At 50.1% G+C, this 13731-nt stretch overlaps 1 protein-coding gene across 1 annotated transcript; it reads left to right on the forward strand.

Annotated features, from left to right (window-relative positions):
- Nucleotides 1–540: 540 nt before the first annotated feature.
- On the forward strand, nt 541–12813 carry LOC137362469 (uncharacterized; the record flags this gene model as incomplete). Its single annotated transcript, XM_068026847.1, has 4 exons — nt 541–747; nt 985–1431; nt 2263–2310; nt 12745–12813. Coding segments are annotated over 4 exons (771 nt in total), but the record flags the coding sequence as incomplete, so codon positions are not given.
- Nucleotides 12814–13731: the final 918 nt, after the last annotated feature.

Genomic DNA, 13731 nt, shown 5'->3' on the forward strand with positions numbered 1-13731 from the left:
CCGGCCTCAACTTCATCACCTACTGCTTCAACCCCATCACCTTCTGCTTCAACACCATCACTTCCTGCTTCAACTCCAACACCTCCCACTTCAAACCCATCACCTCTAGCTTCAACTCCATCACCTACAGCTTCAACTCCATCACCTCCTGCTTCAACTCCATCACCTCCTGCTTCAACTCCATCACCTCCTGCTTCAACTGCATCACCTCCTGCTTCAACTCACTCACCTCTTGCTTCAACTCCATCAACTCCTGCTTCAACTCCATCACTTCCTGCTTCAACTCCATCACATCCTGCTTCAACTACATCACTTCCTGATTCAACTCCATCACCTCCTGCTTCAACTTCATCACCTCCTGCATCAACCCCATCACCTCCAGCTTCAACTCCATCACCTGCAGCTTCAACTCCATCATCTCCTGCTTCAACTCCATCATCTACTACTTCAGCTCCATAACCTCCTGCTTCAACTCCATCACCTCCTGCTTCAACTCCATCACCTCCTGCTTCAACTACATCATCCGCTGGTACAAGTCCATCACCTGCGGCTTCAACTCCATCACCTTCTGCTTCAACTACAACACCTCCTGTTTCAACTTCATCTCCTGCTCCTTCAACACCATCACCTTCTGCTTCAACAGCATCACCTCCAGCTTCAACTCAAACACCACCCACTTCAACCACATCACCTCCAGCTTCAACTCCATCACCTGCTGCTTCAACTCCATCACCTCCTGCTTCAACTGCATCAACTCCTGCTTCAACTCCATCACCTCCTGCTTCAACTCCATCACCTCCTGCTTCAACTCCATCACATCCTGCTTCTACTCCATCACTTCCTGATTCAACTCCATCACCTCTTGCTTCAACTTCATCACCTCCTGCTTCAACTCCATCACCTCCTGCTGCAACTCCATCACCTCCGGCCTCAACTCCACCACCTACTGCTTCAACTCCATTACCTCCTGCTTCAACTCCATCAACTCCGGCCTCAACTCCACCACCTCCTGCTTCAACTCCATTACCTCCTGCTTCAACTCCATCACCTCCTGCTTCAACTCCATCCCCTCCTGCTTCAACTCCAACACCTCCTGCTTCAACTCCATCACCTCCGGCCACAACTCCATCACCTACAGCTTCAACTCTATCATCTACTACATCAGCTCCATCACATCCTGCTTCAACTCCATCACCTCCTGCTTCAAATCCATCACCTCCTGCAACAACTACATCATCCGCTGGTAAAAGTGCATCACCTGCGGCTTCAAATCCATCACCTCCTACTTCAACTCCATCACCTCCTGTTTCCACTTCATCTCCTACTACTTCAACACCATCACCTTCTGCTTCAACACCATCACTTCCTGCTTCAACTCCAACACCTCCCACTTCAACCCCATCACCTCTAGCTTCAACTCCATCACCTACAGCTTCAACTCCATCACCTCCTGCTTCAACCCAATCACCTCCTGCTTCAACTCCATCATCTCCTGCTTCAACTGCATCACCTCCTGCTTCAACTCACTCACCTCCTGCTTCAACTCCGTCAACTCATGCTTCAACTCCATCACTTCCTGCTTCAACTCCATCACATCCTGCTTCAACTCCATCACTTCCTGATTCAACTCCATCACCTCCTGCTTCAACTTCATCACCTCCTGCATCAACTCCATCACCTCCAGCTTCAACTCCATCACCTACTGCTTCAACTCCATTACCCCCTGCTTCAACTCCATCAACTACAGCTTCAACTCCATCATCTCCTGCTTCAACTCCATCATCTACTACTTCAGCTCCAACACCTCCTGCTTCAACTCCATCACCTCCTGCTTCAACTCCATCACCTCCTGCTTCCACTACATCATCCGCTGGTACAAGTCCATCACCTGCGGCCTCAACTCCATCACCTCCTGCTTCAACTCCATCACCTCCTGTTTCAACTTCATCTCCTACCCCTTTAGCACCATCACCTTCTGCTTCAACACTATCACCTCCAGCTTCAACTCCAACACCTCCCACTTCATCCACATCGCCTCCAGCTTCAACTCCATCTCCTCCTGCTTCAAATCCATCACCTCCCACTTCAACACCATCACCTCTAGCTTCAGCTCCATCACCTACAGCTTCAACTCCATCACTTCCTGCTTCAACTCCATCACCTCCTGCTTCAACTCCATCACCTCCTGCTTCAACTCCATCACATCCTGCTTCAACTCCATCACTTCCTGATTCAACTCCATGACCTCCTGCTTCAACTTCATCACCTCCAGCTTCAACTCCATCACCTACTGCTTCAACTCCATCAACTACAGCTTCAGCTCCATCACCTCCTGCTTCAACTCCATCACCTACTGCTTCAACTCCATCACCTCCTGCTTCAACTTTATCTCCTACTCTTTCAACACCATCACCTTCTGCATCAACAACATCACCTCAAGCTTCAACTCCAATACCTCCCACTTCAACCACATCACCTCCAGCTTCTACTCCATCACCTCCTGCTTCAACTCCATCACATCCTGCTTGAACTCCATCACCTCCTGCTTCAACTCCATCACCTCCTGCTTCAACTCCATCACCTCCTGCTTCAACTCCATCACCTCCTGCTTCAACCCCATCACCTCCTGCTTCAACTCCATCACCTCCTGCTTCAACTCCATCACCTCCTGCTTCAACTCCATCACCTCCTGCTTCAACTCCATCACCTCCTGCTTCAACTCCATCACCTCCTGCTTCAACTCCATCACCTCCTGCTTCAACTTCATCATCTCCTGCTTCAGCTTCATCACCTCCCGCTACAACTCCATCAACCCCTGCCTCAACTCCAACACCTCCCACTTCAACCACATCACCTCCAGCTTCAACTCCATCACCTCCTGCTTCAACTCCATCACATCCTGCTTCAACTCCATCACCTCCTGCTACAACTCCATCACTCCCGCTTCAACTCCAACACCTCCCACTTCATCCACATCGCCTCCAGCTTCAACTCCATCACCTCCTGCTTCAAAGACATCACCTCCCAATTCAACCCCATCACCTCTAGCTTCAGCTCCATCAGCTACAGCTTCAACTCCATCACCTCCTGCTTCAAATCCATCACCTCCTACTTCAACTGCATCACCTCCTGATTCAACTGCATCACCTCCTGCTTCAACTCCATCACCTCCTGCTTCAACTCCATCACCTCCTGCTTCAACTCCATCACATCCTGCTTCAACTTAATCACCACCTGCTTCAACTCCATCACCTCCTGCTTCAACTCCATGACCTCCTGCTTCAACTCCATCACCCCCTGCTTCAACTCCATCTCCTCCTGCTTCAAGTGCATATCCTCCTGCTTCAACTCCATCACCCCCTGCTTCAAATCCATCACCTCCTGCTTCAACTCCATCACCTCCTGCATCAAGTGCATCTCCTCCTGCTTCAACTCCATCACCTCCTGCTTCAACTCCATCACCTCCTGCTTCAAGTCCATCACCTCCTGCTTCAACTCGATCACCCCCTGCCTCAACTCCATCACCTCCTGCTTCAACTCCATCACCTCCTGCTTCAAGTGCATCTCATCCTGCTTCCACTCCATCACCTCCTGCTTCAACTTAATCACATCCTGCTTCAACTCCATCACCTCCTGCTTCTACTCCATCACCCCCTGCTTCAACTCCATCACATCCTGCTTCAACTCCATCACCCCCTGCTTCAACTCCATCACCTCCTGCTTCAACTCCATGACCTCCTGCTTCAACTCCATCACCCCCTGCTTCAACTCCATCACCTCTTGCTTCAACTCCATCACCTCCTGCTTCAAATGCATCACCTCCTGCTTCAACTCCATCACCTCCTGCTGCAACTTAATCACATCCTGCTTCAACTCCATGACCTCCTGCTTCAACTCCATCTCCTCCTGCTTCAAGTGCATATCCTCCTGCTTCAACTCCATCACCCCCTGCTTCAAATCCATCACCTCCTGCTTCAACTCCATCACCTCCTGCATCAAGTGCATCTCCTCCTGCTTCAACTCCATCACCTCCTGCTTCAACTCCATCACCTCCTGCTTCAAGTCCATCACCTCCTGCTTCAACTCCATCACCCCCTGCCTCAACTCCATCACCTCCTGCTTCAACTCCATCACCTCCTGCTTCAAGTGCATCTCATCCTGCTTCCACTCCATCACCTCCTGCTTCAACTTAATCACATCCTGCTTCAACTCCATCACCTCCTGCTTCTACTCCATCACCCCCTGCTTCAACTCCATCACATCCTGCTTCAACTCCATCACCCCCTGCTTCAACTCCATCACCTCCTGCTTCAACTCCATCACATCCTGCTTCAAATTCATCACCTCCTGCTTCAGCTCCATCACCTCCTGCTTCAACTCCCTCGCCTCCTGCTTCAACTCCATCACCTCCTGCTTCAACTCCATCATGTCCTGATTCAACTACATCACATCCTGCTTCAACTCCATAACCTCCTGCTTCAACTCCATCACCTCCTGCTTCAACTCCATCACATCCTGCTTCAACTTCATCACCTCCTGCTTCAACTCCATCACCTCCTGCTTCAACACCCTCGCCTCCTGCTTCAACTCCATCACCTCCTGCTTCAACTCCATCACCTCCACCTTCAACTCCATCAACTCCTGCTTCAACTCCATCACATCCTGCTTCAACTTAATCACCACCTGCTTCAACTCCATCACATCCTGCTTCAACTCCATCACATCCTGCTTCAACTCCATCAACTCCTGCTTCAACTCCATCACATCCTGCTTCAGCTTCATCACCTCCTGCTTCAACTCCATCACCTCCGGCTTCAAATCCATCACCTCCTGCTTCAGCGTCATCACCTCCTGCTTCAACTCAATCACCTCCTGCTTCAGCGTCATCACCTCCTTCTTCAATTACATCACCTTCTGCTTCAACTCCATCACCCCCTGCTTCAACTCCATCACTTCCTGCTTCAACTCCATAACCTCCTGCTTCAACTTCATCACCTCATGCTTCAAATCCATCACCTCCTGATTCAACTCCATCACCTCGTGCTTTATTCTCCATCACCCCCTGCTTCAACTCCATCACATCCTTCTTCAACTTTATCACCTCCTGCTTCAACTCCATCACCTCTTGCTTCAAATCCATCACCTCCTGATTCAACTCCATCACCCCCTGCTTCAACTCCATCACCTCCTGCTTCAACTCCATCACTTCCTGCTTCAACTTCATCATCTCCTGCTTCAACTCCATAACCTCCTGCGTCAACTCCATCACCTCCTGCTTCAACTCCATCACATCCTGCTTCAAATTCATCACCCCCTGCTTCAACTCCATCACCTCCTGCTTCAACTCCATCACCTCCATCTTCAGCTCCATCACCTCCTGCTTCAACTCCATCACTTCCTGCTTCAACTTCATCATCTCCTGCTTCAACTCCATAACCTCCTGCTTCAACTCCATCACTTCCTGCTTCAACTTCATCATCTCCTGCTTCAACTCCATAACCTCCTGCTTCAGCTCCATCACCTCCTGCTTCAACTCCATCATGTCCTGCTTCAACTCCATCACATCCTGCTTCATCTTCATCACCTCCTGCTGCAACTCCATCACCTCCTGCTTCAAAACCCTCGCCTCCTGCTTCAACTCCATCACCTCCTGCTTCAACTCCATCACCTCCACCTTCAACTCCATCAACTCCTGCTTCAACTCCATCAACTCCTCCTTCAACTTAATCACCACCTGCTTCAACTCCATCACCTCCTGCTTCAACTCCATGACCTCCTGCTTCAACTCCATCAACACCTGCTTCAACTCCATCACATCCTGCTTCAACTTAATCACGACCTGCTTCAGCTCCATCACCTCCTGCTTCAACTCCATCACCTCCTGCTTCAGCTTCATCACCTCCTGCTTCAACTCCATCACCTCCGGCTTCAATTCCATCACCTCCTGCTTCAGCGTCATCACCTCCTGCTTCAACTCAATCACCTCCTGCTTCAGCGTCATCACCTCCTGCTTCAACGACGTCAACTTCTGCTTCAACTCCATCACCCCCTGCTTCAACTCCATCACTTCCTGCTTCAACTCCATAAGCTCCTGCATCAACTTCATCACCTCATGCTTCAACTCCATCACATCCTTCTTCAACTTTATCACCTCCTGCTTCAACTCCATCACCTCCTTCTTCAAATCCATCACCTACTGATTCAACTCCATCACCTCGTGCTTCATCTCCATCACCCACTGCTTCAACTCCATCACCTCCTGCTTCAACTCCATCACCTCCAGCTTCAGCTCCATCACCTCCTGCTTCAACTCCATCACTTCCTGCTTCAACTTCATCATCTCCTGCTTCAACTCCATCACCTCCTGCTTCAACTCCATCATGTCCTGATTCAACTACATCACTTCCTGCTTCAACTCCATAACCTCCTGCTTCAACTCCATCGCCTCCTGCTTCAACTCCATCACATCCTGCTTCAACTTCATCACCTCCTGCTGCAACTCCATCACCTCCTGCTTCAAAACCCTCGCCTCCTGCTTCAACTCCATCACCTCCTGCTTCAACTCCATCACATCCACCTTCAGCTCCATCAACTCCTGCTTCAACTTAATCACCACCTGCTTCAACTCCATCACCTCCTGCTTCAACTCCATGACCTCCTGCTTCAACTCCATCAACACCTGCTTCAACTCCATCACATCCTGCTTCAACTTAATCACGACCTGCTTCAGCTCCATCACCTCCTGCTTCAACTCCATCACCTCCTGCTTCAGCTTCATCACCTCCTGCTTCAACTCCATCACCTCCGGCTTCAATTCCATCACCTCCTGCTTCAGCGTCATCACCTCCTGCTTCAACTCAATCACCTCCTGCTTCAGCGTCATCACCTCCTGCTTCAACGATGTCAACTTCTGCTTCAACTCCATCACCCCCGCTTCAACTCCATCACTTCCTGCTTCAACTCCATAAGCTCCTGCTTCAACTTCATCACCTCATGCTTCAACTCCATCACATCCTTCTTCAACTTTATCACCTCCTGCTTCAACTCCATCACCTCCTTCTTCAAATCCATCACCTCCTGATTCAACTCCATCACCTCGTGCTTCATCTCCATCACCCCCTGCTTCAACTCCATCACCTCCTGCTTCAACTCCATCACCTCCAGCTTCAGCTCCATCACCTCCTGCTTCAACTCCATCACTTCCTGCTTCAACTTCATCATCTCCTGCTTCAACTCCATCACCTCCTGCTTCAACTGCATCACCTCCTGCTTCAACTCCATCACATCCTGCATCAACTTCATTACCCCCTTCTTCAACTCCATCACCTCCTGCTTCAACTCCATCACATCCTGCTTCAACTCCATTACCTCCTGCTTCAAATCCATCACATCCTGCTTCAACTTAATCACCACCTGCTTCAACCCCACCACCTCCTGCTTCAACTCCATCACCCCCTGCTTCACCTGCATCACCTTCTGCTTCAACTCCATCACCTCCTGCTTCAACTCCATCAACTTCTGCTTCAAATCCATCACATCCTGCTTAATCACCACCTGCTTCAACTCCATCACCTCCTGCTTCAACTCCATCACCCCCTGCTTCAACTCCATCACCTCCTGCTACAACTCCATCAACTTCTGCTTCAAATCCATCACATCCTGCTTAATCACCTCCTGCTTCAAGTGCAGCTCCTCCTGCTTCAACTCCATCACCCCCTGCTTCAAATCCATCACCTCCTGCTTCAACTCCATCAGCTCCTGCTTCAAGTGCATCTCCTCCTGCTTAAACTCCATCACCTCCTGCTTCAACACCATCACCTCCAGCTTCAAGTCCATCACCTACTGCTTCAACTCCATCAACCCCTGCTTCAACTCCATCACCTCCTGCTTCAAGTGCATCTCATCCTGCTTACACTCCATCACCTCCTGCTTCAACTTAATCACATCCTGCTTCAACTCCATCACCTCCTGCTTCTACTCCATCACCCACTGCTTCAACTACATCACATCCTGCTTCAACTCCATAAATCCTGCTTCAAATCCATCACCTTCTGCTTCAACTCCATCACATCCTGCTTCAACTTCATCACCTCCTGCTTCAACTCCATCACCCCCTGCTTCAAATCCATCACCTCCTGCTTCAACTCCATCAGCTCCTGCTTCAAGTGCATCTCCTCCTGCTTAAACTCCATCACCTCCTGCTTCAACACCATCACCTCCAGCTTCAAGTCCATCACCTACTGCTTCAACTCCATCAACCCCTGCTTCAACTCCATCACCTCCTGCTTCAAGTGCATCTCATCCTGCTTACACTCCATCACCTCCTGCTTCAACTTAATCACATCCTGCTTCAACTCCATCACCTCCTGCTTCTACTCCATCACCCACTGCTTCAACTACATCACATCCTGCTTCAACTCCATAAATCCTGCTTCAAATCCATCACCTTCTGCTTCAACTCCATCACATCCTGCTTCAACTTCATCACCTCCTGCTTCAGCTCCATCACCTCCTGCTTCAACTCCATCACCTCCTGCTTCAACTCCATCATGTCCTGATTCAACTACATCACATCCTGCTTCAACTCCATAACCTCCTGCTTCAACTCCATCACCTCCTGCTTCAACTCCCTCGCCTCCTGCTTCAACTCCATCACCTCCTGCTCCAACTCCATCACCTCCTGCTTCAACTACATCACCCCCTGCTTCAACTCCATCACCTCCTGCTTCAACTCCATCACCTACTGCTTCAACTCCATCACCTCCTGCTTCAACTCCGTCACCACATGCTTCAACTCCATCACCTCCTGCTTCAACTCCATCACCTCCTGCTTCAACTACATCACCCCCTGCTTCAACTCCATCACCTCCTGCTTCAACTCCAATACCACATGCTTCAACTTCATCACCTCCTGCTTCAACTCCGTAACCTCCTGCTTCAACTTCATCACCTCCTGCTTCAACTTCATCATCTCCTGCTTCATCTCCTTCACCTCCTGCTTCAACTGCATCACCTCTGCCTTCAAATCACTTCCCTCCTGCTTCATCTCCATCACCTCCTGCATCAGCTCCATCACCTCCTGCTTCATCTGCATCACCTCCTGATTCAACTCACTTCCCTCCTGCTTCAACAACATCACCTCATGCTTCAACTCCATCACATCCTGCTTCAACTTCATCACCTCGTGCTTCATCTCCCTCACCTCTTGCTTCAAATCCCTCACCTCCTGCTTCAACTCCATCACCTCATGCTTCAACTCCATCACCTCCTGCTTCAACTTCATCACCTCCTGCTTCAACACCCTCACCTCCTGCTTCAACTCCCTCACCTCCTGCTTCAACTTCATGACCTCCTGCTTCAACTCCATCACCTCCTGCTTCAACTGCATTACCTCCTGCTTCAACTCCATCATCTCCTGCTTCAACTCCATCACCTCCTGCTTCAACTCCATCACCTCCTGCTTCAACTCCATCTCCTCCTGCTTCAACTGCATTACCCCCTGCTTCAATTCCATCACCTCCAGCTTCAACTCCATCAACTCCTGCTTCAATTCCATCTCATCCTGCTTCAACTTAATCACCACCTGCTTCAACTCCATCACCTCCTGCTTCAACTCCATCACCTCCTGCTTCAACTCCATCAACTCCTGCTTCAACTCCATCACATCCTGCTTCAACGTAATCACGACCTGCTTCAACTCCATCACCTCCTGCTTCAACTCCATCACCTCCTGCTTCAACTCCATCACCTCCTGCTTCAGCTTCATCACCTCCTGCTTCAACTCCATCACCTCCGGCTTCAACTCCATCACCTCCTGCTTCAGCGTCATCACCTCCTGCTTCAACTCCATCACCTCCTGCTTCAGCGTCATCACCTCCTGCTTCAACTCAATCACCTCCTGCTTCAGCGTCATCACCTCCTGCTTCAACTCCATCACCTTCTGCTTCAACTCCATCACCCCCTGCTTCAACGCCATCACTTCCTGCTTCAACTCCATAACCTCCGGCTTCAACTTCATCACCTCATGCTTCAACTCCATCACATCCTTCTTCAACTTTATCACCTCCTGCTTCAACTCCAGCACCTCCTGCTTCAGCGTCATCACCTCCTGCTTCAACTCAATCACCTCCTGCTTCAGCGTCATCACCCCCTGCTTCAACTCCATCACCTTCTGCTTCAACTCCATCACCCCCTGCTTCAACGCCATCACTTCCTGCTTCAACTCCATAACCTCCGGCTTCAACTTCATCACCTCATGCTTCAACTCCATCACATCCTTCTTCAACTTTATCACCTCCTGCTTCAACTCCATCACCTCCTGCTTCAGCGTCATCACCTCCTGCTTCAACTCAATCACCTCCTGCTTCAGCGTCATCACCTCCTGCTTCAACTCCATCACCTTCTGCTTCAACTCCATCACCCCCTGCTTGAACGCCATCACTTCCTGCTTCAGCTCCATAACCTCCGGCTTCAACTTCATCACCTCATGCTTCAACTCCATCACATCCTTCTTCAACTTTATCACCTCCTGCTTCAACTCCATCACCTCCTGCTTCAAATCCATCACCTCCTGCTTCAACTCCATCACCTCCTGCTTCATCTCCATCACACCCTGCCTCAACTCCATCACCTCCTGCTTCAACTCCATCACCTCCTGCTTCAGCTCCATCACCTCCTGCTTCAACTCCATCACTTCCTGCTTCAACTGCATCATCTCCACCTTCAACTGCATCACCTCCAGCTTCAACTGCATCACCTCCTGCTTCAACTCCATCACATCCTGCTTCAACTTAATTACCCCCTGCTTCAACTCCATCACCTCCTGCTTCAACTCCATCACCTCCGGCTTCAACTCCATTACCTCCTGCTTCAAATCCATCACATCCTGCTTCAACTTAATCACCACCTGCTTCAACTCCATCACCTCCTGCTTCAACTCCATCACCCCCTGCTTCAACTACATCACCTGCTGCTTCAACTCCATCACCTCCTGCTTCAACTCCATCAACTCCTGCTTCAAATCCATCACATCCTGCTTAATCACCACCTGCTTCAACTCCATCACCTCCTGCTTCAACTCCATCACCCCCTGCTTCAACTCCATCACCTCCTGCTTCAACTCCATCACCTCCTGCTTCAAATGCATCTCCTCCTGCTTCACCTCCATCACCTCCTGCTACAACTTAATCACATCCTGCTTCTAATCCATCACCTCCTGCTTCAACTGCATTACCTCCTGCTTCAACTCCATCATCTCCTGCTTCAACTCCATCACCTCCTGCTTCAACTCCATCACCTCCTGCTTCAACTCCATCTCCTCCTGCTTCAACTTCATTACCCCCTGCTTCAATTCCATCACCTCCAGCTTCAACTCCATCAACTCCTGCTTCAACTCCATCTCATCCTGCTTCAACTTAATCACCACCTGCTTCAACTCCATCACCTCCTGCTTCAACTCCATCACCTCCTGCTTCAACTCCATCAACTCCTGCTTCAACTCCATCACATCCTGCTTCAACTTAATCACGACCTGCTTCAACTCCATCACCTCCTGCTTCAACTCCATCACCTCCTGCTTCAACTCCATCACCTCATACTTCATTTTCATCACCTCCTGCTTCAACTCCATCATCTCCGGCTTCAACTCCATCACCTCCTGCTTCAGCGTCATCACCTCCTGCTTCAACTCCATCACCTCCTGCTTCAGCGTCATCACCTCCTGCTTCAACTCAATCACCTCCTGCTTCAGCGTCATCACCTCCTGCTTCAACTCCATCACCTTCTGCTTCAACTCCATCACCCCCTGCTTCAACGCCATCACTTCCTGCTTCAACTCCATAACCTCCGGCTTCAACTTCATCACCTCATGCTTCAACTCCATCACATCCTTCTTCAACTTTATCACCTCCTGCTTCAACTCCATCACCTCCTGCTTCAAATCCATCACCTCCTGCTTCAACTCCATCACCTCCTGCTTCATCTCCATCACACCCTGCCTCAACTCCATCACCTCCTGCTTCAACTCCATCACCTCCTGCTTCAGCTCCATCACCTCCTGCTTCAACTCCATCACTTCCTGCTTCAACTGCATCGTCTCCTGCTTCAACTGCATCACCTCCAGCTTCAACTGCATCACCTCCTGCTTCAACTCCATCACATCCTGCTTCAACTTAATTACCCCCTGCTTCAACTCCATCACCTCCTGCTTCAACTCCATCACCTCCGGCTTCAACTCCATCACCTCCTGCTTCAAATCCATCACATCCTGCTTCAACTTAATCACCACCTGCTTCAACTCCATCACCTCCTGCTTCAACTCCATCACCCCCTGCTTCAACTACATCACCTGCTGCTTCAACTCCATCACCTCCTGCTTCAACTCCATCAACTCCTGCTTCAAATCCATCACATCCTGCTTAATCACCACCTGCTTCAACTCCATCACCTCCTGCTTCAACTCCATCACCCCCTGCTTCAACTCCATCACCTCCTGCTTCAACCCCATCACCTCCTGCTTCAAATGCATCTCCTCCTGCTTCAACTCCATCACCTCCTGCTACAACTTAATCACATCCTGCTTCTACTCCATCACCTCCTGCTTCAACTCCATCACCTCCTGCTTCAAGTGCATCTCCTCCTGCTTCAACTCCATCACCCCCTGCTTCAAATCCATCACCTCCTGCTTCAAATCCATCACCTCCTGCTACAAGTGCATCTCCTCCTGCTTCAACTCCATCACCTCCTGCTTCAACTCCATCACCTCCTGCTTCAAGTGCATCTCCTCCTGCTTCAACTCCATCACCCCCTGCTTCAACTACATCACATCCCCCTTCAACTCAATCACCTCCTGCTTCAATTCCATCACCTCCTGCTTCAACTCCATCACATCCTGCTTCAACTTCATCCCCTCCTGCTTCAACGCCATCACCTCCTGCTTCAACTCCCTCGCCTCCTGCTTCAACTCCATCACATCCTGCTTCAACTCCATCACGTCCTGATTCAACTGCATCACCTCCTGCATCAACTTGATCACCTCCTGCTTCAACTCCATCACCTCCTGCTTCACATCCATCACCTCCTGCTTCAACTTCATCACCTCCTGCTTCAACTTCATCAACTCCTGCTTCATCTCCTTCACATCCTGCATCAACTCCATCACCTCCTGCTTCAACTCCATCACCTCCTGCTTCAACTGAATCACCTCTTGCTTCAACTCCATAAACTCCTGCTTCAACTCCTTCACATCCTGCTTGAAATCCGTCACATCCTGCTTCAACTTCATCACCTCCTTCTTCAACTCCCACACCTCCTGCTACAACTCCCTCACCTCCTGCTTCAACTCCATCACCTCATGCTTCAACTCCATCACCGCCTGCTTCAACTCCATTACCTCCTGCTTCAACTCCATCACCTCCTGCTTCAAATCCATCACATCCTGCTTCAACTCCATCACCTCCTGCTTAAACTCCATCACCTCCTGCTTCAACTGCATTACCTCCTGCTTCAACTCCATCACCTCCTGCTTCAAATCCATCACATCCTGCTTGAACTCCATCAGCTCCTGCTTCAACTCCATCTCATCATGCTTCAACTCCATCACTTCCTGCTTCAAATCCATCACTTCCTGCTTCAACTTAATCACCACCTGCTCCAAATCCATCACCTCCTGCTTGAACTCCATCAACTCCTGCTTCAAATCCATCGCATCCTGCTTCAACTTAATCACCACCT

This window comes from Heterodontus francisci, unplaced genomic scaffold (genome assembly GCF_036365525.1).
Source record: "Heterodontus francisci isolate sHetFra1 unplaced genomic scaffold, sHetFra1.hap1 HAP1_SCAFFOLD_844, whole genome shotgun sequence".
NCBI lineage: Eukaryota > Metazoa > Chordata > Chondrichthyes > Heterodontiformes > Heterodontidae > Heterodontus > Heterodontus francisci.